This window comes from Salmo trutta, chromosome 8, assembly GCF_901001165.1.
Source record: "Salmo trutta chromosome 8, fSalTru1.1, whole genome shotgun sequence".
NCBI lineage: Eukaryota > Metazoa > Chordata > Actinopteri > Salmoniformes > Salmonidae > Salmo > Salmo trutta.
Window position 1 is genome coordinate 18,731,648 of NC_042964.1, and position 27,209 is coordinate 18,758,856.

The window sequence follows — 27,209 nt, forward strand, 5'->3', positions numbered from 1 at the left end:
TCGTCATGGGGTATTGTGTACGGATTGATGAGGGGGGGAAAAAAACATATTTAATCAATTTTAGAATAAGGCTGTAACGTAACAAAATGTGGGAAAAGTCAAGGGGTCTGAATACTTTCCGAGGGCACTGTATATAGCCAGTAGGGCTGTATAATATTCAAAAGTGCCATTCAGGCTTGGTTGATGTACACTCTAAGACGAGGACCAGATGTGTAGCCATACCGTCTAATGGAGAGCAGAGCCAGAATAGGAGTTGTGACTACAGTGCAGAAGGGTATCATGAGGACAGGAGTGGGGATGTTTAGATGACCGGCGATGCTGTGTGTGTGTGTGTGTGTGTGTGTGTGTGTGTGTGTGTGTGTGTGGTGTGTGTGTGTGTGTGTGTGTGTGTGTGTGTGTGTGTGTGTGTGTGTGTGTGTGTGTGTGTGCTGGTGTTTATATACAGGAGGGTGAAGGGGCCCAATTGGGGTTTCGAGAGGATGGTTTTCCAAGCGGTATTTAGACTGCTCACGTGCAGACACACACACACACACACAGACAGAATGTGGACTCACACAAGCAATCTCTCAAATGCACACACGCGCACACACACACACACACACAAAACACGTACGTACGCACACACCGTCTCTCTGACTAAGACACTCCCAGTGGCTGGTGTTTTTTGTTCGTATTGAGCGCTCATTTACTTCATTAAAAGCCTTAATTAACGTGACAGTTCTGTGTAATTACACTCTTTAAGATGTACTACTCTGTTCAGAGCAAGTTGGACGCCCTCTCTCTTTCTCCCTCTCTTTCTCCCTCTCGTTCTCTCTCTCTCTCTCTCTCTCTCTCTCTCTCTCTCTCCTTCTCTCTCTGTTTCTCTCAACAGTTTCACAGGGAAAAATGGTTTAAGTTAGTGGTGTTTATCCGTGTGTGTGTGTGTGTGTGTGTGTGTGTGTGTGTGTGTGTGTGTGTGTGTGTGTGTGTGTGTGTTTTAGCAGTGCTAAAGTCTACAGTAAAGTTGTGTGTCTGACATGTGGCATTAATGTGACGCCTTTTAAGAGTTCCTCTAACAGATCCCATCCCTCCTATGGTTCTAGTCTTTTTCCTGCTCCGTCTCTGCTCTCTCTCTCTCTCTCCCTCTCTCGTTCTTCCCATCAGACCGTTGACCCACTTCCCTCTTTTGCATCCCTCCATCCCGCCTTCCCTTTTTTCTTTCAGACTTTCGTCATCCCCTCCAACAACTTCTCCACCTCCCTCCCTCCTCCCGTTCCTCCCATCAACCCTTCCTTCCCTCTCATCTCACCATGAAAGTACGAGTTAAAACGGCTTCACAGAGGATCAACCGACAGACATGTCGTACAGCATTCCTTCACCGTTCCAACCCTAGCGTGGTCGTTATGCTCTTTTAACGTTGCTCTGACGTCCTGACGGACTGTTTTGATGTGGCTGTTTCTGAGTCGACGGTGACGTCCCACTGATCTGTCCAGCTGAGCACAGCATAGTGCTATTTCCTCTGGTTTGAGCACACACACACACACACGGGCACACACACACACAAAGACTGCTTTTGAGTTTATTTGTGGCAGAATGTTGTTGCTGCACGCATTGTAATCAGACACTGACAGACAATGACAGACAATGTGGTTCTGCCTTATAGAGGAGGACAGATAGGTCCAAAGAGAACTGGAACTGGGGATACGAAGTCTGTATCCCAAATGCCACCCTGTTCCCTTTATAGTGCACTATCTTTGACCAGGGCACATAGTGCACTAAATAGGGAATAGGGTGCCATTTAGGACATAGCAAAAGAGAATGAAAGGCAGAGAGAGAGCGAGAAAAAGCGGGAGGGAGAGAAATGGAGGGAGAGTGAAAGAGAGGGAGACAGAGATAAAGAAATAGTTGATTTTACAGTGAAATCCAAGTATTGAGCAGAATCCTAAATAGTTATTTTGAATGTGTCCATGTGAGAATGGCTTTTCTGAGTTGTGTGTGTGTGTGTGTGTGTGTGTGTGTGTGTGTGTGTGTGTGTGTGTGTGTGTGTGTGTGTGTGTGTGTGTGTGTGTGTGTGTGTGTGTGTGTATGCCTCTATTAAAGTGTGTGTGCGTTAGTAACTCACGCACACACGGGTAGCCTGCAGGGTAGGGGCGGAGACCCTGGGCCTAAAAACATCCACATGATAAACTCAGTGAAAATGGGAGTGTTAAGACTAGGGTTGCAAAGGGTCGGAAACTTTCCGGTAAATTTCCTGAATTTTTCTGAAAACGTTCCGTGGGAAGAGAACTTTGGGAATTTTGCTTAAATTCATGAAAAAAGTTAGTTTATAACAGTGAACATTTTTTTTGTGGGATACACATAAGGCAATTCTAGGTCTTGTGGCATATTTTGGTTAAACTATCCCCAATTCAATGGAATTGCAACCCTCTGCATGCACAGTGCATTCTTCCATCACATGTACAGCTGATTCTCAAGATCTTGCACACTAATGAGATGCTATTGAGCCCACGCTACTACTCTGTCTGAGACAAGGACTACATGCTTTCTGGTAAGTTTTAATTACAGTACTGGGTGGGGTGAATATATTTTATATGACATACATAATTTTTTGTTAACTAGTAAATAGTAGCCTACAGCAAAGTGTATTTAAATCCTTTCTAACAATTTCTGCTAGTTAGTTTTTGCTACCATGTGGGTTTTAGCTTTCTTGAGCCTGCTAACTGAGTGTTAATTCACCTGTTTCCATACTTGTTTCATTGTAAAACATTTATCTTACAAAGGAGTTGTTTAATCTAACTACTTAACTATTTGTCTGTACATGGAATTGTATTTGTTTTTTTGTTGTTGTATTTTTTTCTAATCTTACAGGAAAATGCCGCGGGCACTATCTGATGTGTGGAGACATTTTACTGCAGCTAATGTAGAAGGAAAAGCTGTGTACATTAGCAAATACTGTGCCAAATCATATGTGAAGAATGCAACAAAGATGCAAAATCATCTGGCCAAGTGCATAAAGTTCCCTCAGCGCTCACAACAAGCAACCTCTGACAAAAGTCCCTCTACTTCTATTTGAGGTGAAAATGATGAATCAGACACCTTATCGATAGCAACAGCTCATGGTCTTCCTGGAAATAGAAGTTTTTTTGACTCAATGGAGGAACTTAGTCAGAGAAATGCTGATGAATATCTTGCTCGAGCTGTGTATGCAACTGGTTCACCTCTGGAGCTCACAGGCAATGTGTTGGAAGAGATTTGTGAATGTTCTTCGCCCAGCATACACCCCTCCAACCGGACATGCTTTATCTACTCATTTGCTGGATGCAGAGTTCAACAGAGTTCAAGTGAAGGTCAAGCAAATCATAGAGAAAGCAGACTGTATTGCAATCATCTCTGATTGGTTGTCGAACATTCGTGGGCAAGGAATAATTAACTACATCTCCACCCCTCAGCCAGTATTCTACAAGAGCACAGACACAAGGGACAACAGACACACCGGTCTCTAGATTGCAGATGAGCTGAAGGCAGTCCTCAATGACCTTGGACTGCAGAAGGTATTTGCACTGGTGACAGACAATGCTGTGAACATGAAGGCTGCTTGGTCTAAAGTGGAGGAGTCCTACCCTCACATCACACCCATTGGCTGTGCTGCTCATGCATTGAATCTGCTCCTCAATGACATCATGGCACTGAAAACAATGGATACACTCTGCAAGAGAGCCAAGGAAATGGTTAGGTATGTGAAGGGTCATCAAGTTATAGCAGCAATCTACCTCACCAAGCAAAGTGAGAAGAATAAGAGCACCACATTGAAGCTACCCAGTAACACCCGTATGGGTGGTGTTGTCATCATGTTTGACAGTCTCCTGGAGGGGAAGGAGTCTCTCCAAGAAATGGCCATATCACAGTCTGCCGATATGGACAGCCCCATCAAGAGGAACCTCCTGGATGATGTATTTTGGGAGAGAGTGGTAAGCAGCCTGAAACTCCTGAAACCTATAGCAGTAGCCATTGCACAGATTGAGGGAGACAATGGCATCCTGTCTGATGTTCAGACTCTGCTTGCAGATGTAAGAGAAGAAATCCGTACTGCCCTGCCCACTTCACTGTTGCTCCAAGCAGAGGAAACTGCAGTTCTGAAATACATCTGGAAGACTTCTGCCTGAAGCCCATACACGCCGCAGCATACATGTTGGACCCCAAGTATGCTGGCAAGAGCATCCTGTCTGGTGCAGAGATCAACAAGGTCCATGGTGTCATCACTACAGTGTCTCGCCACCTTGGCTGGATGAGGGCAAGGTTCTTGGCAGTCTGGCGAAGTACACTTCCAAGCAAGGGCTTTGGGATGGAGATGCAATATGGCAGTCGTGCCAACATCTCATCAGCCACCTGGTGGAAGGGACTTTGTGGATCTGAGGCTCTTTCCCCTGTTGCCTCCATCATCCTCCAAATCCCACCAACATCAGCCACCTCAGAGCGCAACTGGTCCTTGTTTGGGAACACACACACACACCAAAGCACGCGACTGGCTGACCAATACAAGCATTTAAAAATTGGTGGCCATCCGGGCAAATTTGAGGCTTTATGAGCCTGACAACGAGCCATCCTCAACAAGGTTGGAATGTGACCGTGAAGATGAGGCCTCAGAGTCTGATGTTCAAGACGTGGACATTGAGGAGGTCCAGGGAGAAGACATGGAAGCCTGATAGGAAGGCAACCAAAGCTTTAGTTTCTAGACTATCATTTTACAGATGTATGTTGAAAAGGTTTTTGGGAGATGCGATGGATCATTGGGGATCATTCAATATTCCCTTTCTTTTGTTGTTCAGTGAAATCATCCCATGTGAAGAGTCAACTCATTTAATGGAAGTTCAATTCGTTACTTCTAGTGGTAGGATTTAATAATGTGCAATTATGTCTACTTTTCTGTGTCCATATGATATGGTAAATATATCAAATGCAAAAACATCTACATTTAAATGGTATTAATATTGATTTGCATATATTTCCGTAAATTCCCATTAATTCTCATATATTCCTGTTAATTCCCATGGAAAGTTTCTACCTCTGAATATTCCCCAAAATGTGCAACCCTAGTTGAGACACGACTCAGTGGAGAGAGAGAGAGAGAGACCCCCAGCTCCTACACTTAGCCACTATACCATGTATATATCCTGTTACCTGTACCCCCTGTTGCATCAACTGTCTGTCTGTCTGTCTGTCCATGTGTCATCACTGGAGAGGCCCCCAACATCACTGACTCCTATACGCACACACACACACACACACACACACACACACACACACACACACACACACACACACACTGGCCCTCTGAGCCCAGACCATCATGGCTAGGCTAAGTCGAGACCAAGACGGACAGAGAGAGAGAGATAGATGAGGAGAGGGAGAGAGCGAGAGAGATAGAGGGAGATATGGAAAGACAGATAGAGGGAGTGAGAGAGAAATGGAGAGATGGAGAGAAATGGAGAGAGCGAGAGAGAGGGAGAGATGGAGAGACAGATAGAGGGAGCGAGAGAGAAATGGAGAGATGGGGAGAGAGAGGGAGAGATGGAGAGAGAGAGGGAGCGAGAAATGGAGAGAGATAAATGGAGAGATGGAGAGAGAGAGGGAGATGGAGAGAGAGAGAGATGGAGAGAGAGAGAGAGGGAGAGAGAAGTGGAGAGATGGAGAGAGAGAGAGAGGGAGGGAGATTGGAGGAGAGATGAGAGGAGGGGAGAGGGAGAGCAGGGGAGATGGAGAAGATGAGATGGAGAGAGAGAGGAGAGGAGAGAAGGGAGAGGGAGAGAGAGAGAGAGAGAAGGGAGATAGAGAGAGAGGGAGAGAGAGAGAGATGAAGGATAGGATAGAGAGAGTGGAGAGATGGAGAGAGAGAGGAGAGTGAGAGAGATGGAGAGGAGAGGGACAGAGAGAGAGGGGATAAGAGAGGGAGAGGAGAGGGAGAGAGAGAGAGAGAGAGAGGGAGAGAGAGGGAGAAGAGAGGGGAGAGAAGGAGAGAGAGAGAGGGAGAGAGAGAGAGAGGGAGAGAGAAGTGGAGAGATGGAGAGAGAGGGAGAGAGAGGGAGATGGAGAGAGAGAGAGAGAGAGGGAGAGAGAGGGAGAGAGAGAGAGAGGGAGAGAGAGAGAGAGGGAGAGAGAAGTGGAGAGATGGAGAGAAGTGTGGTGACAGCGGTGCGAGATGGTCGGCTCGTTAAACCCGTATCCTTGCTGTGTTGCCGGGGGAGTGGACAGGGAGAGGTGTTTTAGTCTATATCTGGGAGAGACATGGGAATACCGAGAGGCTTAAAAAAAACACAGCTTTACGGCTGCATGAGCAAAGAGCAGAGGAAAGAAAGACGGAGAGAGACAGAAGGAGGAGAGAGGCCGGCATTGACCCATTTCTGCAGGCCTCCATTCTATAACGGACACACACACACTCCCAGACACACTTGCAGGCAGACACGTTCTTCCAGACTTTGAGACACTCAGAGATATGCTTCACACAGGCGCACGAGAACACACACACACCATACAAGCACCATACACACAGCCCAATACACATCAGCTGCACTCAACCATCCCCCATTAGCTTTTCAATATGAAAACCCCTATCCGCTATTGAACGTCATTCTATGGCAGCTAGACTCTAAAGGGTACATTGAAGTGCTACCCCAAGCTGTTCCTCATCACGACATTACACACTTCCTGCCAAGAATGTATGTGTTCAATACCGAGCTGATAAGACCATGAACCGCTTCTCTTCTATTCAATCCATTTCTATACCTCCCTCAAAGCTATTGAGGTGTTATGGGGATTGAAGGACATTGAAGGGGCCTATCTATTCAAACCCACTGTCAGGGCGAAATATCTCGAGCATAGAAATACACACATTGACTTTCAATGATTTTATTCATCGCCGAGATATTTTAGTCACATGCACTGGCTCATTAGCACTGTTGAGAGTCTCATAGACATATACTTGGACTCACACTCGTGCGCACGCACACACACACACACACACACACACACACACACACACACACACACACACACACACTTGTACACACACGCCGATGCTCTGCGACACACACACACACACACACACAACCCCTCTCAAATGCACATGATGCCCTCAGACGAGGACTCTGACCCAGTTCGACTGTAGCCGGTGTCTCTCAGCCATCCTGTATCTCCGCCGCTGCTTTACCGACATTTTGCCTCAATGTTACGTAAGTGTTGTCTCTCCTCAATCCTCTCAGCGCTTATTGCTCACGTTGGCTCATAGTCCTTTTTTCTCCCCTCTCCCCCTCTCCCCCCCTTCCCCTCTCCCCCTCTCCCCCTCTCCCCCTCTCCCCCCCCTTCCCCTCTCCCCCCCTCTCCCCCCTCTCCCCCCCTTCCCCCTCCCCTCTCCCCCTCTCCCCCTCTCCCCCCCTTCCCCTCTCCCCCCTCTCCCCCCCCTTCCCCTCTCCCCCTCTCCCCCCCCTCCCCCTCTCCCCCCCTCCCTGTCTACTTGTTGCTTTCTTTCTTTCTCTGCCTGTCTGTCTTCTTGCCTCTTTTTTTCTGTCTGTTTGTCTCTTTCTTTTGGTCTCTCTCACGCTCTCTATTTCTTCAATTCTCTTTCTCGCGCTCTCTCTCTCTCCATCTCTGACTGACTGGGATGTCTGACTGGGATGTCTGACTGGGATGTCTGACTGGGATGTCTGACTGGGATGTCTGACTGGGATGTCTGACTCGGATGTCTGACTGTATTACTGTTATAGAGGTTAAAGATTAATAACCTACGCAGCAACCAGGACTACACATCACACACACACACACATCAGACACGCACGCACGCACACACACACACACACACACACACACACACACACACCTGGCTCATTCAGCCAGGCATTGAATAACATCTAACCCGTTATCTGCAGAACCTTTCCAATTGACACTCCACTGTCAAACAAAATAAAGAATTGGCATGCTCAACTCCGTATTCTGTGTATAAAAGCTTTTGTTTGGATGCAGGGTTACAATATAATTAGTATTCGCATTACAATAGTAGTTTCCCCACTATCTCTCTCCACTGACAGCCAATATAATGCATGATAGACACATCACTACTGTAGATTCACAGAGCATCTGCCACTTCCAATCAGACCGTGCTTTAGAAGAATGGAGGTAGGCGTGGCTACAATGCATTTTGAAGGTGTGTGTGTGTGTGTGTGTGTGTGTGTGTGTGTGTGTGTGTACATGGCAAAGACCAGGTGCATGCCTGATATCAGTCCTCCTCAGTAGAGCTGGGGCCTTTACTAAACCCCCTAGCACAGAGAGAGGGGGGAGACACGGGGGAGAGAGGTTATGGGGGAGGAGGGGTGATGGTAAGCGAGTCCGATAGATAGAAAGTGAATAACTGCTGAGAATGAAAATGTCATCGAGCACAGGGGAGGTCAACCACACACAGGGCAAGCAGAGATACTGAGATCATTCCCCCTGACACACCAGCACAGGGGTGTGTGTGTGTGTGTGTGTGTGTGTGTGTGTGTGTGTGTGTGTGTGTGTGTGTGTGTGTGTGTGTGTGTTAGGGCTATGACGATACCAGTATCGCAGTATTTTCTCCATGGCAAAAATGGAAGCACATAGCAGTCCAATCTCTTTCTTCCTTTAAAAACTTGCTGTATGTAAAATATTGTGTGTTATATCTTGGAATATAAATAAAACATGACTCTGGATAACAACATAATGATGTTTGTTTCCAACATTAGCGCTGTTTTGTTTGCTTCCCACGATACTAACGAGTAAGGCGATGCTGGTGGCGTCCCGGCCCTAGTGTGTGTGTGTGTGTGTGTGTGTGTGTGTGTGTGTGTGTGTGTGTGTGTGTGTGTCCAACATTATGCTCTAGCATGTGGCCATGATTTTGTACACTGACTGAGACCCATTCCAACTCGCACACTGTGCCGTGTTATACCCACATTTAAACACCCAGTAAGGTTTCCACATTCACACGTATACATTCCATGTCAAATAAAACTTCTGCAACATACACAAGGTCTTGTCCTTAGATGTGCTCACAGCAGACTGGTCGGTATCCATTTAGGTACCTCCGACTCAAACACAAACACACACACACACACACACACACACACACACACACACACACACACACACACACACACACACACACACTCAAACACACACACACACACACACACACACACACACTCAAACACACACACACACACACACACACACTCAAACACACACTCAAACACACACTCAAACACACACACACACACACACACACACTCAAACACACACTCAAACACACACACACACACACACACTTTGGTACTTCAACCCAGTAAACAATCTCCCTTGGTTTTTATGATGGAAAAACCAATTTTCTCAATCTTCTCCATTGAAAACAGCTTAGGAAAACCTCAGGCCATTTTGGCACTAGCAGTCAGTGTGTGTTTCTATACGTTCGAGCTTGGTGGGATGCATGCAACGAAAGAGTGACCCGGTAATGTCTTGGCTTAGGTTATGGATCAAAATAATACTTTTTCAGGGCTGAAATACATGCGGTATATATAATAGCTATTTTTGGTTTGAGTACACAGCGTAATGTGTTCAGCTGTCGGGGGAAAGGTAATGGGTTTTGATGGCTTCATTAATGTGTCATACAAAGGTTCTAAAAGTGTTCCATGTGAGTTATGAAGGGTTCTACAGTTCCAGGAAATATGAAGTATGATCCAAGATTTGAAGGAGTTGGCCGGGAGAGGCGGTGCGAGTCCCGAACATAACTCTTTCTCAAGGGTGTGTGTGTGTGTGTGTGTCCAGGGAGGGGAACATGCAGTTAAAGCTTCATCATCTGGATGATATACCATATCTCTCTGGAGAAGGAGGACTACGGAGTTAGCACAGGAATGCGACTGTAAATTCCCTCCCCGTCCCCCTCGGTCTTTTGACTGGCCAACTTGGTTCCCGTCTCAGAAAAAAGGTCCAGAACTCACTATGTCGTTTTGCGGATGGAATTATTCTCAGGGCAACATGTCAGAATAGACACGGCACACACACACACACAGCTTCCGTCATCATCAGCGCGTGTGTGAGACAGACTTTGTCACGTCGTATTCTGGTAAAGTGGTCTGGAGACCAACCAACTGAAGCTAAGAGCAGAACTCCGGTGTTTGTGATGCCAAACGTTTCATGTTTATTTGTACAGACGGAAGCTAACACGACATTCACACACACACACACACACACACACACATCATCGCTCCAGCGTTAACGTACGTTAGTAATGTGTATCCCAGGGGCCAAACACCCACTCGAGTTTCCATTATTGTGTGTGTGTGTGTGTGTGTGTGTGTGTGTGTGTGTGTGTGTGTGTGTGTGTGTGTGTGTGATATCATGTTCATAACTCTAGACAACAAGAGTGCGTCACAGATACGGTATCAGACACACCAGCGGCGAGCGTGGGAGAGACACACACACACACACACTTCTATACAGGCAACGCGCTCGCTCTCGCTCCGATCCCTCGTCTTTGTTCCCCCGGTTTGTTTGTTTGTTTTCTTTTTTTGTTGTTGTGTCGTTTAATCTGCTCTTTCGCTCCGCGCCTCGTCTCTCTCATCCCTTTTACTTTAATCTATCTGCCATCTGACAACGTGCTTCTCCTTCAAGTCTCCTAGTGGGTTACGGCTCCATGTGCAGACTGTGTATTCGCTATGTAGGGAATAGGGTCACATTTGAGACGCAGCCTGTGTCTGGTCAACCCAGGCCAGTATTTTACTGCTCTCTCTGGAGGCTGACTTCAGTAGCTGGTCTGGTCTAGTTGGAGAAGGACTGTATACACACACACACACACACACACAGGGAGACAGGTTGCACACACACAGACAGTTAGCGTACAAGCACACCCACTCACACTACACACTTTATCTGAAGCCCTACTCTGGTGCAGACTGTGTTGGCTGATTGAGGATGACTGTTATTTCATTAATTACGTTTTTCCCGACTTTCGCTCCCTTCTTTGTTTGGTGGGAGGAAGAGGGTGGCGAGCCGACGCTCCTGCTCCCTCGTCGTCCTCGACTGTTCTACCCCCCCCCCCCCCCATCACTGCTGATCATCGTCTCAATTACGCATCCCTCCCTCCTTCCTTCCCTCTCCCTCCCGCCCCTGTCGCTGTTTTCGGTCTTTCCTCTCTCAGCTCATCCCAAGTTACTCTCTCTCCACTCCTCTACTCCCCCCCACAACCCCGTCGTCACATTCCTTGTTTTCTTCTTGCTCTTTCTCTCTGTTCCAAAGTTATGTGGTTAAGACTAACAACTACTGCATTGTCCCTCTCTTTTCTTTTATCTTTTCTCTCCATTACCACCTTTTTTTTCCCATAAGTGGCAACAACTTAAAGTAGTCTCGTTCTCTCTCGCTCTCTCCCCCCCCCTCTCTCTCTCTTTCCATCACTTCTCATAGTCTACTGTCTCAGTCATGTCAACAACAGCTTGTCATAAACGATCAGTCTCCATCCTCCCTCCTCCTCCTGTCCTCTCGCCTCCCTGTTCTACTTATTCTCTCTTCTTCTCTTTCACTGTCCTTTGCCAGCCTTTCAGTCCTATTTTTTAACCTCCAGCACTGTCCTTTTTGCCTCCCTCCGTCTTCTCTCTTCTTCCTCTCAAGCGTCTCTCCTTTCTCCTCTTGGTTTTTCTATCCATTACTCCATGTGAATGTCCTTGTCCTCTGCAGAGATCCCTCTCTCCTCTCGCCTCCTTTCACACTTTCCAACATGAACAGGCTGGCAGGAAGATGGAGAGGTGAGATGACTAAGGCTCTCTTCTTTCACACCTCTCTCTCTTTCTCCCCCGCTCCCTCTCTCCTCGCCAACACCTTAATCTGTAGCCTCAAGTCAAAGGGAGAGAAAAATAAGAGGGCGGGATGTATTTTTGAGGGAAAGCAAAGGTCTTGAGGCGTGAACTGAAAGAGAGGGAGGAGGGAGGTAGAGAGAGAGTTTTCTGTATTTCTCAGAAATTGCACCCATCCATTCTCCTCATCAATCAAATTTCAGTCAAATGTATTTATAAAGCCCTTTTTACAGTAGCAGATGTTACAAAGTGCTGTAGAGAAACCCAGCCTAAAACCCCAAACAGCAAGCAATGCAGGTGTAGAAGCACATCCCTCTCTCCTCTCAGCCAATGAGCCTCAGCCTTTAGACTACATGGGAGTAGTAGAAATAGTATTTTAAGCATTCTAGTACAGTTAAATAGTTAACACACACACACACACACACACACACACACACACATGGACGCAGCGGTCTAAGGCACTGCATCTCAGTGCAAGAGGCGTCATTACAGTCCCTGGTTCGAATCCAGGCTGTATTACATCCAGCCGTGATTGGGAGTCCCATAGGGAAGCGCACAATTGTCCCAGTGTCGTCCAGGTTTGGCCAGGGTAGGCCGTCATTGTAAATAAGAATTTCTTCTTAACTGACTTGCCTAGTTAAATAAAGGTTACACACACACACACCACACCACACTGACCAAAAAGGAATTTTGTTGGCATTTACGTGTGCCCGTTACCAGTAAATCATAATCAAAACCTATTTCTTTCACTTACTTGCTGTGCTGTTTCGTTTGTTCAGTCGTTTCATTCTCAACCAGGATTTCATCGTACATGTCAAGCAGTGAAGTTTCAGCTCTGTCTGTCCGTGGCCTCTCTTCCTCGGTGGGCACTGTCACCGTGTCCGTCTCCATCTTGTCCAGCTGTGTCTGTAACATTTCACGTAAACCCTGTTTCTTGTCTGCATCAAAGTAGCGGTCCTTGTACCTAGCATCGAGCATGGTGGCGACACAGTAAAGAGGCTCAGAGAGAATGCCACCGAATCGCTTGTTCAGTCTCATACTTTTGTAAGTTTTAACCCCACTGTCTGTGTCGATAGTTTTATTGAGCAGGCTTTTCAATGCCATGACAGAGGGTATCACGTCTGCTGCAGACGCAGTTGATGAGCTTATTTCTCCAGTCAGTTGTTCGAATGGCACTAAGAGTGTGTTCATGTTTCAAACATGTTCCCAGATGTCATAGAAATGGCAGCAGCGGTATGAGAACCAGCACATTCTTGAGCATGCAATACGGATTTCCTCAGTACGAAATCCTCGTCGGCCCACTGTGCTGTCAGACTCAGCATGCTCATGGGGCTGACGTCGCTGGTCCAAATGTCAGTCGTGAAGCTAATAGCAGTGACGCCCGTAGCAAGTAGCTCACGGATGTTTCAACAACAATACTGTATAACTTCGGTAGGGCAACATCTGAAAAATAGCGCCTACTTGGTAGTGTGTACCGGTGCTCGACCAGTCTGCGAAAGCCAACATCATCCACGACAGAGAGCGGTTGATTTTCAAGGGCAATGAATTCCGTTATCTTGGCGTTAATGGATTTCGCCTTTTTGAGTTGTCTCGCTGAAATGTTCTTACTCTCTCAAATGACTGCTCGACTGGAACTTGTTTAGTTGGAAGTGTGCGCTTAGTATTTTTCAGCTTTTGTTCTGTGTGGCGCTGTATTTTCCGTGGCGTCATGACGTCATCTACCTACGTTATATAGGTATGCACGTCAGCTTTGACATCGGTTTTTCACATCGGCGTTAAACTAGACATCGGGCCGATACCGACGTTGGCATTTTTGGGCTAATATCGTCCGATTCCGATACGCTCACCGATATATCGTGCATCCCTAGCTCTGATAGCTAACATGGAACGGACAAGAGCATGGTGCTTGCAACACCTGGGTTTGTGGGTTCGAATTCCTCATGGACCCAATATGCTAAATGTGTTAAACTATGCGTCCCTTTGGATAAGAACATCTGCTAAATCGTAACACGATATTGTTTAATTACGCAGAAGCGAATTTCTCTTTCTCTCTTTTATATAATGAATCCTGAATTCTCAATGAGATAATCATTGTCTCCTCATAATAATAATAATACTACATCTCTCTCTTCTCCAGCTTGTTTGTCCAGTCAAACAGTGGACTTCTATATCAGGGCAGTTTATTGGACTTAATTAGTGTGTATTAGTCATTGAGTCCACGGAGCTCAGTCGCTAGGCCCTAAATGAGACATTAGGACTTATTAAAAGCCTCGCATCTTGTAGGACTGTGACATTTCACAGCTTCTGCGTGCGAGTTTAGTCACCACGTCTGCAAATGTCACTCATCCACTGGCTGGGTAGAATGGTCGGGCTGTGTGAATGGGAGGCATTGTGAAAGGGAGAGTGTGTGTGTGTGTGTGTGTGTGTGTTTCACCCGTGAGGGTGAGTTTCGTGTGTGTGTGTGTGTGTGTGTGTGTGTGTGTGTGTGTGTGTGTGTGTGTGTGTGTGTGTGTTTCACCCATGAGGGTGAGGTGTGTGTGTGTGTGTGTGTGTGTGTGTGTGTGTGTGTGTGTGTGTGTGTGTGTGTGTGTGTGTGTGTGTGTGTGTGTGTGTGTGTGTTAGACAGCCGTCCTGATAAGTTGTTCTGTTGTTCCCCCTCCAGCCACGTCAGATGGGACACGCCAGGGTCTGGAGAGTATGAGGGGAGGAGTGTGCGCCACGCAGGGCATGAAGGTGATCCTCAAAGTGGGACAGAGTGAGTACTGAGACACACCTGAAATAAACTCTCATTCATCATTCTCTCTCTCTCTCCCTCTAACACACACACACACACAGACACACACACACACACACACACACACACACACACACACACACACACACACTGACAGTGTACTCTAAGTGTATTAGTGTTGATTAGAGGCAGAGAGCTGGAGGAGGGGAGCTGCAGGATCACATGGCTGTAATGAGCCCTGTTGACTTCACTCACTAACACACTGAACACCACGACTCTCTGCTACTGGCTGTCTATGTCCAGACATACAGGAAGGAGTAGGCTGCTCATTCTGGGCTTAAACACCACTGACCCTGCTAATGACTTTCTATGTATACAGTAGAGTAAACAGTCTCTATGGTGTTAAACACCACTGACCCTGCTAATAACTTTCTATGTATACAGTAGAGTAAACAGTCTCTATGGTGTTAAACACCACTGACCCTGCTAATAACTTTCTATGTATACAGTAGAGTAAACAGTCTCTATGGTGTTAAACACCACTGACCCTGCTAATAACTTTCTATGTATACAGTAGAGTAAACAGTCTCTATGGTGTTAAACACCACTGACCCTGCTAATAACTTTCTATGTATACAGTAGAGTAAACAGTCTCTATGGTGTTAAACACCACTGACCCTGCTAATAACTTTCTATGTATACAGTAGAGTAAACAGTCTCTATGGTGTTAAACACCACTGACCCTGCTAATAACTTTCTATGTATACAGTAGAGTAAACAGTCTCTATGGTGTTAAACACCACTGACCCTGCTAATAACTTTCTATGTATACAGTAGAGTAAACAGTCTCTATGGTGTTAAACACCACTGACCCTGCTAATGAATTTCTATGTATACAGTAGAGTAAACAGTCTCTATGGTGTTAAACACCACTGACCCTGCTAATGACTCTGCAGCTGGTGGCCTTGGGTGACAGAGGGGGTCAATGTTTTAGACGAAAGTCACACGTTTTCTCTTACATACACAGATTTTCATACATGACTGCAAACACACAAATACATACAGTAGTCTGCCAAAATCTCCACACACACACACACACACACACACACACACACACACACACTCCCCATTCTATGCTCCTCATAATATAATCCTCTCCCCCTCCTCAACAGTGTTATCAGCTCTGTGTGTTGTTGTGAAAGCTCTCTACTCTCTGCGTGTTGTTGTGAAAGCTCTCTTCTCTCTGTGTGTTGTTGTGAAAGCTCTCTTCTCTCTGTGTGTTGTTGTGAAAGCTCTCTTCTCTCTGCGTGTTGTTGTGAAAGCTCTCTTCTCTCTGTGTGTTGTTGTGAAAGCTCTCTTCTCTCTGCGTGTTGTTGTGAAAGCTCTCTTCTCTCTGTGTGTTGTTGTGCAAGCTCTCTTCTCTCTGTGTGTTGTTGTGGAAGCTCTCTTCTCTCTGTGTGTTGTTGTGGAAGCTCTCTTCTCTCTGTGTGTTGTTGTGGAAGCTGTTCTCCTGAGAGGGAAGTGGTGCTGCTGTGTCTCCATCTCTCCGTCCCATCTCCATCATTCTCTACAGCCCACCCAGGGGAGAAGAGTAGCACTCCCTATATCTCTTTTCTTTCTATCTCCCGCTCTCTTTCTTTCTATCTCCCGCTCTCTTTCTTTCTATCTCCCGCTCTCTTTCTTTCTATCTCCCGCTCTCTTTCTTTCGTTGCTGGTTGAATGAAAACCGCCGTCATTGATTCCCTCCCTTCCTCTCTCTCGTCCTCCTCACCTCTGTTCTCTTGGGTTTCACACTAATTTGCAGGTCCACCTTTCATGTCGTCTCTCTCTCTCACCTTTCTTGTCCCTCTCTCTCTCTCTCTTACTCATCTTCCTATCTCCCTTACCTCTCTTGCCCTCCCCGCCCCTCTCTCGCTCTGTCTCCCATTTTTCTTGCTCACTCTCTTTCTCTCCCTACCTCTCTCCGTCTTCTTCTCTTTCTCTTTCTACCTCCTTCATCCTCTCTTTCTCTCCTTGCCTAGCCGTCCTGTCTCTCTCTCCCCACCCAATAGCTCCTTTAATCTTCTCTCTCCCCCTGTATCCTCTCTCTCCCCCTCTCCCCCCCTCCTCTCCCTGTGTTATCTGTTGTGAGTCTGAAAGGTCACCTCTGCTCTGTTTGTCATCTAAACACACGGTGTGCCGCCTCATAGAGATCTCTGATGAGATTTGGAGCGCTGCTCTGAAACACACACAGGCGCACACACACCCACACACACCCGCACAGTCTTAGAAACGTGCACGTTCCCGAGAAACACACGCACTCTTTCTCTCTCTCGCACACACATACATACACACACTTATCTTTTACTATCCTTGTGGGGACCCACAATTGATTTCCATTACAAGTCCTATTTTCCCTAAACTTAACCCTAACTCCTAAACTTAACCCCTAACCCTAATTCTAACCCTAAGCCTAACCCCTTGGCCTAAAATAGCCTTTCTCCTCATGGGGATGTGGGAAATGGAGAATTTTCCTTGTTTCACTGCTGGGGACTTGTAAGGATTACCCACAAGGATAATAATACACACAAACTCTCACACACACACACACACACAACACACACACACCCTCAAATGCACACAGCACTCACGAGCCCCAGCAGTCATATTGATCCAAACACCCCTCATGCCAAGTTCTGATTGGCTGTCTGTCATCAGAGGGCCCGTCGAACCAATAATACCTGCCACTGTGTATGGACCTCCGTAAATGTCAGTTAGTGTAGAATTATAGCTCAGCACATAGAGTGTGTGTGTGTGTGTTTGTGTGTGTGTGTGTGTGTGTGTGTGTGTGTGTGTGTGTGTGTGTGTGTGTGTGTGTGTGTGTGTGTGTGTGTGTGTGTGTGTGTGTGTGTGTGTACATTGTACAGTCTCTGTGTTCACAGCATAACAGGGGCTGTCTATTATGTCCCTCTCAGGAAATCTATACGGAACTCTGTCATAGCCCCAGCGAGAGGATATTAGGGCTGCCCCAAATGGCAACCTATTTCCTTTATAGTGCACTACGTTTGATCAGGGTCCGTGGGGAAGTGCACTATGAAGGGAATACGGTGCCATTTTGGGCCGCGGCCTAGCATTACTGTGGGGCCGTTCCCTGTCTGGCAGGTGGGAGGGTGTGGAGTCGATGGACTTTTGTTTGCAGTTTTTATATTCATTGTGGTACTTTTACCAATGGAAACCCCTTTAAGTATCCCGTTTTGAATATAGTTAGAGAGCTGTTTTAGAAAAGGACATTGGAAGAAGGTCAATATTTAGTTTCATTGAATGGGCCTCAGAGATGTGGTTTTAGCTCAGACAGAGACTATGTGTAGTCGCTGTGCCTGTTTTGAGGTTGTTTTCATGTTGATGGGATGTGTTATCTTGACCGTCGTACACCCCTGTTTTTTTTCCTCAGATCCATATGGACTGCCCCCGAAACCTGCCAAACCAGACCAAAGTGCGGGCCGTACCAACACCAGAAATACAGGTAAGAGGGGTGTGGAGGAGCTTACACACTTACACCACCATGAGCATAGAGTATACCACAACCAGTCCGAAAAGACAAAAAAAAGCAAGTGAATGAGTGAGTAAAGAAAGAAAGAAGCGACAGAGAACGAGGGACGGTAAAAAACGACAGATGGAGGATACAAGCCGGCGACATCTGTGGGATCTCTCTATTTAAATCCATCCCTCTCTCTCTCATCCCTCTCGCTCTCTGTCCATCCCCTCTTTTCTTCTCTTCCCCTCAGAGCTAAGTGCCGCAGGCGAGGAACGACGGCTCTAATAGCTGCCCAGGGAGCGGGTGGGAGGGGGGGGGGGGGGGGGACCAGGGGCGCCATTTGAAGGAGTTATTATTGTCATTAGTTTGGGCGGCCTGGTTTCTGTTGGTCCGCGGAGAGAAGGAAGAGAGAGGAGAGGAGAATGATAAATCTGAGTAGTGAGAGGAGAGGGAGAGAGGACAGGGGAGGGGAAGACAGAAGAGTAGAGGAAAGGGGAGGGGAGGAGTGAGGAAAGAAGAGGACGATGAAAGGATAGAGGAGGAAGGGAGGGAGGGATGTTGTCTCATGGCAGGGAACTTGTTGACCTGTTCTTTGTATGCTCGCTGGTTCTGTCTCTCCCAACCACATACAGACTGTTCCAAATGGCACCCTATTCCCTATAAAGTGCACTACGTTTGACCAGAGTCCTAAGGGGCCTGGTCAAAAGTAGTGCACTATATAGGGAATACGGTGCCATTTGGGACATGGCCATACAGGCCATCTCTACTCTCTAATGTGAAGTGGATATTCGAGAACTGATGAGAGATGGAGAGAGAGAAGAAAGCAGAGGGCGAGAGAGATGAGAGCAAAGGAGAAAGCGCAGAAGACAGAAAAAGGGAGGGGGGAGAGAGGAAAGGAAGGAAAAAGGCTTCACTGTTGAAGGAGCAGAAAACCGAAAGAGGAGAAGCAAGAGGTATGGAGAGTACTGTTGAATAGGAAAGGGAGAGAGTGGGGAGTGAGAGATGGATGGAGGGAGGAAGGGAGGTAGAGAGAACAAGGGGAAAGGATGATAATAGACAGAGCTGGCGAAAGGAGGAGGAGGAGATGGAGCGAGGGAGAGATGTTGGGGGAATGGAGGGATGGAGGAACGAGGGGAGAGATGTTGGGGGAATGGAGGGGATGGAGGGAACGAGGGAGAGATGTTGGGGGAATGGAGGGATGGAGGGAACGAGGGAGAGATTTTGGGGGAATGGAGGGATGGAGGGAACGAGAGAGGGATGTTGGAGGAATGGAGGGATGGAGAGAACGAGAGAGAGATGTTGGGGAATGGAGGGATGGAGGGAACGAGAGAGGGATGTTGGAGGAATGGAGGGATGGAGAGAACGAGAGAGAGATGTTGGGGGAATGGAGGGATGGAGGGAACGAGAGAGGGATGTTGGAGGAATGGAGGGATGGAGAGAACGAGAGAGAGATGTTGGGGGAATGGAGGGATGGAGGGAACGAGAGAGAGATGTTGGGGGAATGGAGGGGATGGAGGGAACGAGAGAGGATGATGGGGGAATGGAGGGATGGAGGGAACGAGAGAGGGATGTTGGGGGAATGGAGGGATGGAGGGAACGAGAGAGAGATGTTGGGGGAATGGAGGGATGGAAGGAACGAGAGAGGGATGTTGGGGGAATGGAGGGATGGAGGGAACGAGAGAGGGATGTTGGGGGAATGGAGGGATGGAGGGAACGAGAGAGGGAGGTTGGAGGAATGGAGGGATGGAGGGAACGAGAGAGAGATGTTGGGGAATGGAGGGATGAGAGAATGAGAGAGAGATGTTGGGGGAATGGAGGGATGGAGGGAACGAGAGAGAGATGTTGGGGGAATGGAGGGATGGAGGGAACGAGAGAGAGAGGCGGAGAGCGGAATTGGCGTCTAGTATTAGCGTTTTGTCAGTCAGCTAGACAATCAGTCAGTCCTGCATGCATGGTAGGGGGCTCACAGTAGAGGGTGAGGAAGGAGCGGGGGGGGGGGGGGGGGCACAGCGGGGGGGGGGGGCACAGAGCAAGGGAAGTCATTATGTCCACAAAAACCCAGAGAGTGGGAGAGCCACGGAGCGAGGAAGGAAGACGAAAGAAGATAGGGAAGAGAGGGAGAGAAAACGAGGGGGGAAATGTGCCAAGGATAATGATAACCCAATCCCACGACCGCGCCTCACATTACCGCCCTAACCGCTACTACCGCCAACGTTTGCACGGTCAACACGACCATTCCTCACAGGCGGTCCCAAACCCAACAAACACCTGCTGGGCTATGACCGTACATGCAGTCGGGCCATGCGATTGGTACCAGGTTCCAACCAGGCAGCATCACTATGTAGTCTCTAGCTTTAGAGACCCAGGACGTGCCCCAAATGGCACCCTATTCCCTGTATAGTGCACTACTTTTTTAACAAAGCCATATGGCACCCTTTTCCCTATAGAGTGCACTACTTTTTACCAAAGCCATATGGCACCCTATTCCCTATACAGTGCACTAAATAGAGAGTGGGGTGCTGTTTGGGATGGTGTCCAAACCACCCAACCGTTCTGACTCCTTTATGTGGGCACGCGCCAATGCAACATAAACAGCGTTGTTAGGCTAACGGGATGAAGTGTGCTGCCTTGATCCCCTCACTGTGGATGGCTGTAGCTTCTAGCCAGAGCCACAGCTTCTCAGTAGGTCTCCACAGGCGCAGAGGAGCATTCCAAACCCTCTCATATCCAACGCCATCCACTAAGTCATGTCAATAGACAGAACACATATGGTCACATTGGCTGCATTTTTTTCCCTGTCGGGACGTTTCTGCTACTGTAACTACAGGAAGACGGTTCGTCACCTTGGTGTGATACAGATATATTTACTGGCGCGTAATGTGTATTGTATTATGAAGAGGTTATTACCCTAAAGAAGGCAAGGCAAAATGTTGGTTCAGGTTTAACAATTGCCTATGAGAGGTACAGTGTAATTTCTTGTATACATGTCAAAGTATGTTAAATCAAATCAAATTGTATTTGTCACGTGCTCCGAATAGAACAGGTGTAGACCTTACCGTGAAATGCTTACTTACAAGCCCTTAACCAATAATGCAGTTCAAGAAGAAAATAGAGTTCAGAAAATATTTACTAAATTAACTAAAGTTAAAAAACAAAAGTAACACAATAAAATAACAATAACGAGGCTATATACAGGGGGTACCGGTACCGAGTCAATGTGCAGGGGTACAAGTTAGTCGAGGTAATATGTACATTTAGGTGACTTGTGTGACTGGAGTCTGACAATTTTTGGGGCTTTCCTCTGACACCGCCTAGTATATCGGTCCTGGATTGCAGGAAGCTTGGCCCCAGTGATGTACTGGGCCGTACGCACTACCCTCTGTAGCGCCTTACAGTCGGATGCCGAGAAGTTGCCATACCAGGCGGTGATACAGCCGGCCAGGATGCTCTCGATGGTGCAGCTGTAGAACTTTTTGAGGATCTGGAGACCCATGCCAAATTTTTTCTCCTGAGGCGGAAAAGGCATTGCCGTGCCCTCTTCATGACTTTTTTGGTGTGTTTGGACCATGATAGGTTGTTGGTGATGTGGACACCAAGGAACTTGAAACTCTCGACCTGCTCCACTACAGCCCCGTCGATGTGAAGTCCAGGATCCAGTTGCAGAGGGAGGTGTTTAGTCCCAGGGTCCTTAGCTTAGTGATATATGGTGTTGAACGCTGAGCTGTAGTCAATGAACAGCATTCTCACATAGGTGATCCTTTTATCCAGGTGGGAAAGGGCAGTGTGGAGTGCGATTGAGATTGTGTCATCTGTGGATCTGTTGGGGCGGTATGCAAATTGGAGTGGGTGTAGGGTTTCCGGGATAATGGTGTTGATGTGAGCCATGACCAGCCTTTCAAAGCACTTCATGGTTACAGACGTGAGTGCTACGGGTCGGTAGTCATTTAGGCAGGTTACCTTAGTGTTCTTGGGCACAGGGACTATGGTGGTCTGCTTGAAACATGTTGGTATAACAGACTCAGTCAGGGAGAGGTTGAAAATGTCAGTGAAGACACTTGCCAGTTGGTCAGCGCATGCTCGGAGTACACGTCCTGGTAATCCGTCCGGCTCCGCGGCCTTGTGAATGTTGACCTGTTTAAAGATAAAGTTATATAAAGGTAAAGTGACCTTTTATAAGGTTATCAAAATAATATTTTCTTGTGTCATTCTACAGGTGGTGCTGGCAACGCCACCCATCCCAGGGTTCCTAGCGGTGGCGCCGGGGATTCGGGAGGCGCAGGGGGCGAGAACGGACCCCTCCCCCCCTCCAACGTGGCCGTCATCGCCGGCGCTGCAGGGGGCTCCGCCTTCCTCCTCCTGGTCACCGCGGTGATCTGCGTGGTGTGTTACCGGCGGCGACACGCCAAGCACTCGGAGTCCCACCACCCGCCCCTGTCACTCTCCTCCCTCACCAGCCCCAAGAGGCATGGCGGCGGGCACGGCGGCGGCCATGGGGGCGGTAACAACAACGGCTCGGAACCCAGTGACATCATCATCCCGCTGCGGGCTTCGGACTCGGCGTACTGCCCTCACTACGAGAAGGTGAGCGGGGACTACGGTCACCCCGTCTACATCGTCCAGGAGATGCCCCCCCAGAGTCCAGCAAACATCTACTACAAAGTATGAGGGCAGTTGCCATGACAACCTACAGTACTACCAACTACCATCTTACCCTGTCCTGTACAGTACAGTACCACCTACAGCCCACCTACAATATATCCTGTCCTATATAGTACAGTACCACATAAAACCTACCTACAGTAGTCCATCACTGACTTACCCTCCAAAACCACCAGTCCTTTATACAGTATCTTATCTGCCCTATTAAACCCCAATCTCAGCCACAGGTGTGTGCATCTAGCTAAGTGAAGAGGCCATCCGTACACCCACCACTTTTCACTCGACTGTGTCACTAAGCTAAGTGTGGAGGGTTTAGTACATAGCCCCCACCGGCCCCTTTAAAGAGGACAGCACTGGCAAGAGACTCTGGGGCCCACTTCTTCTTTTTTTGTCTCACCATGAATCACACCCCCCCCCCCACCCCCCCACCAGAGCTGAAGAGAAGAGTCCCCTCCCTGTACACCATGAGGATAAGTGTGTGAGAACACGCACTAGTACCGCCACAACTTGGACTTCTGGGACTCTGACCCCTAGAAAACCCACCGACCAACCATATCCAGAGGTCTCTGTATTTCTCTAATGCTCCTGTCCTGTATCAGACCTACCTGCCTCCTGATTGGACCCTGAGGCTAACTGTGGCCCTTGATGTTATAACTCACAAATAGGATCCTAGTTTGTTTGTGTGTGTATGGTTTCTCATTGGACCAGGGGCCTCTGACTCTCTCACCCAATCAGAAAGCTGAGCTGGGGTCACGTGATCAATCGGTCCGACCAATCGCGTCTTAGTGACATTCAGAATCTTGTATATTTTAATAGCGTGTGTGTTTGTGTATGTGTGCGTGCGTGTGTGGGAGACTAGGATAATAATTCTGACACTGCTGTTGCACAGAAGTGTGTGCGCAGTTAGTGTGCTTTTAGTACAGTGTGTGTGTGTGTGTGTGTGTGTGTGTGTGTGTGTGTGTGTGTGTGTGTGTGTTAATCTGTGTATACGCTACGTGCGAGCGAATGTGTGTGTTCGCGTGTCTTTAGACTTGTCTTAAAAACCAAAACACAAAAAAGTGAGTGAATATAAAAAAAGGTGAGATTTTTTATCGCTAGCAACACTTACAGATTATATATGAATATCCAGTCAATCGTTTCTAGACGTCTTGTTTTTTTTTCTAGTTTTTTATTTTGATTCCTCCACTTGTAAAACAACACTTCTGTTATACTGCTAGATCTTTTTTTATCCTGCGCTTTATTGTTTGCGATTTAGAAACCTGACCCTGTTTCCTTCCCCTTTGAGTTGTAAATTAATTTAATCTCTTTGTTTTTCTTTCCTTGGCGAACTGAGGTCGTTTCTCTCTCCCTCTCTCTCTCTCTCTCTCTCATCGCCTCCTCCCCCCTCTGGGCCCCCCCCCCCCATGTATATTTTTATAGTTCTTGTACTATGCTGTAGTTTTGAAGTTTAGACCTCGTTTGTGGAAGTTGTTGAGGTAGAAACCATCTATGAAAGTTTTTTTCAAACGCTTTTGAACACAAGGAAAAGCAAGGGGGGGAAATGAACGAGGGCGGGTTCCAAATGAAATGAAATAGAATGAAAAGAAAGAACGGGAACCCGGAGTCGCTGTCTAGGGGGAAAAGAGAAAGAGCGACTGAATGTGGAACTTTGTTTAAAAAAATAAACTACAAAAAAAAGAGAGAAGACTGAAGAAGGAATTGCACACTAAAGAAAAGAAGGAGCGCGAGGAGAGATGGAAGAAGTGGGGGGATGGGAGGTGAACTGAGCGATGAGAGAGAGAAGAATCCCTGGGAAGGATCGAGAGAGTGAAACAGTGACTGTGGCGGAAGGAGCCTTTCCTTTAACGGAGTGCTGAGAAGGAGATGGACCCTAGGAGGGCGGAGGAGAGGAACAGACACACGGCTGAAATGGATTTCAGGGGGAAAACTCACTGTGGAACAAGGAGATGAGATTTCATCTAAAACACACACACACACTGACAGATAGACACACATTCAAGATAACAGACACAGACTATTCTCTTTTCTCTGAAAGGAAATGGCACGTTTCAAATTCTCCCGATTTTCCCCTGAAACAGCTTTATGTATCAGACACACTCTACGCTGATTATATCGACACAGACACACACACACACTCTGCAGACACACTGATCCCTCTCACATTCTCTTTCACTGTCAAACACGCGCACACATACATACCGTACATGTATATGCCCATTTCACACACACACACTCTCTCTGTCTGGCTATCTCTGCATCCCTCTCTCTGCCACACACACACACACACACACACACACACACACACACACTGATTGCTCTCATGTGGCTCCCTATTTCTGACACAGTCCTGGCTTTCTCCCCATGATTAAGTCAACCTCTGTGTGTGACAGAAGGATTAAAAGAGGGTGTGTGCTCCCTGTATTTGTGTGTGTGTGGACGTGTTTAACCATACTTGTGGGGTCCAGAAGTCCCCACAAGAATAGTAAACAAGCAAACATTTGACCAACTGGGGACATTTTGTTGGTCCCCGCAAGGTCAAATGCTATTTGTTAAGGTTAGAATTATTGTTAGGGTTAGTTCTAGGGTTATGGTTAAGGTTAGGTTTTGGGGGTAAGGTTAGGGGTTAGGGAAAATGGGATTTTGAATGGGACTGAATTGTGTGTTCCCACAAGGTTAGTTGTACAAGACTGTGTTCGTATGGGTGTTTTTCTGGAACAAGTTCCTGTCAGTCTCTTAGCCTGGTTAATAACAGTTTTCGCGCCCTTTTTCGAAAGCAAAGGTTTTTTTTTTGCGAACGTGCCGTGTGTTAAGTTATGTTATATGGGCTAGCTGCTACTTGGTATTGTTGAGTGTTAGACCGATGACGTGTTCATAACAGGCACAGCAACCTGCAAATGCACACATACGCTAACAAAATAGCCGACAATAGGTGGCGTGCCATACTCTGAAATATCCCTCATGCTCAACAGGTGAATGTTTGTTTCCAAAGCTTCGCTCAATGTGTGTTTTATTCATATGCACACCTGCTCAAAAAGCTTTATTTGAAATATCGCTTTAATCGTTTTTACTACAACGCCTGCTCTCTGTTTCACATCATCTGTATGTTGTGTAATCTGTTCCCGTTATGCTTTTTTGAACTTAGAATGTGTTATCGGAGAAGTTGACTAAATAGGGTAAAAGTTTCACCCCAAATTTCTGTACTGCAGCATCAGGATCGTGGTATTTATGTATGTGGGAATCTGTCTTGTCTCCTGTACAAATACACGACCACCAGGAATACTGTATACCTTCACAAACACCCTCAAAGCCAAACGACAAACTCCCTCTGAATTCTGAAATCCTCTGACACTCTAAATGACAGTATTTGACAAAGATGGCTGCTGCCATGGATATAAACACATGGATACACTTCCTGGACTTTGTGGAGTTGTGGAATCTGAATGCCGCTCGTTCGCAAAATGGTTCCTTCTCTCCCTCTCTTCTCTCCCTCTTCATCCTCCTCCTCTTTTTTTCACCGAGGAGAATCTCCCTCCGGGACTCAAAGCTTGGGCTTTTTTGTTATCATGTCAGTCTGTGTTTTACTAAAAGGTTGTCTCTTTCACTGTTTGCTTTTGACTGTTTTCAATGTGTTGGATTTTTCTCATGGATCCTCATTTAAAAAAGAGAGGTTTCTTGTTTTGTGAAAACGCACCCCCCACCCCTCTGTTGGTGTGTGTGTGTGTGTGTGTGTGTGTGTGTGTGTATGTGTGTTTCCTTGTGCCAATAGCCAGCAGGTCGAGGCGACAGAGAGCGGGCTGGCTCTTGTACGTGATGTGTTGAGACTTTTTGTATTGGGACACCACTGTGTGAGATGGGTTTGTGTCCACCTTCTCCTTTCCTCATCCCCCCATCCCTCCCGTCACTATGATCTCCTCCCTCCTCTCTTTCTCTCCTCCAACACACCTCTAAAGGGAGGAAAAAACTAGTACATTCCTGCTTTGGAAAAATGTTGATTAAAAAAATTATGTTTAAGCACCACTCTCTGGTCTGGTCGTGGGTTCATTATTGAATGATGAAGTGTGAAGATCTTTGCGTGTGTGTGTGTGTGTGTCTTGTGCGTGCCGTGCCTGGAAGGGGTCACGTACTCCAGTGAGGCCCAGTCTCTCAGATGTAACCCTTTCAGGTCTCTCTCCTGTGGGGGTTTGTCTTAGCAGGGTTCCATTCAATGTGTCTCTATATAAAGGTACCCATTCAGTCCACATACACACACACACTGCTCCCCCAGTTGTGTTATCAACCAGTTATCTACCCCAGCTTCGTTAGTGTTGGGTGTTGCTTAGCAACGGATCGGCATAGATGACCGTCAGCCCTAACAGCTGTACCAACTCCCTTTCTCTCTCTCTCCCCCCCATTCTGTAACAACTCCCTTTCTCTCTCTCTTTCCCCCATTCTGTAACAACTCCCTTTCTCTCTCTCTCCCCCCCATTCTGTAACAACT

General features: G+C 47.2%; 1 protein-coding gene across 1 annotated transcript in view; it reads left to right on the plus strand.

Moving 5' to 3' along the window:
- The window catches only part of LOC115198372 (ephrin-B3), a gene marked incomplete in the record, with an annotated part of 73,482 nt that extends 46,733 nt beyond the window's left edge, over window positions 1-26,749 (plus strand). The window contains 3 exon segments of the mRNA XM_029760274.1: window positions 14,488-14,580; window positions 17,990-18,061; window positions 22,287-26,749. Of these exon segments, the coding sequence (XP_029616134.1) occupies window positions 14,488-14,580; window positions 17,990-18,061; window positions 22,287-22,738 (617 nt within the window).
- Between the last annotated feature and the right edge of the window lie 460 nt (window positions 26,750-27,209).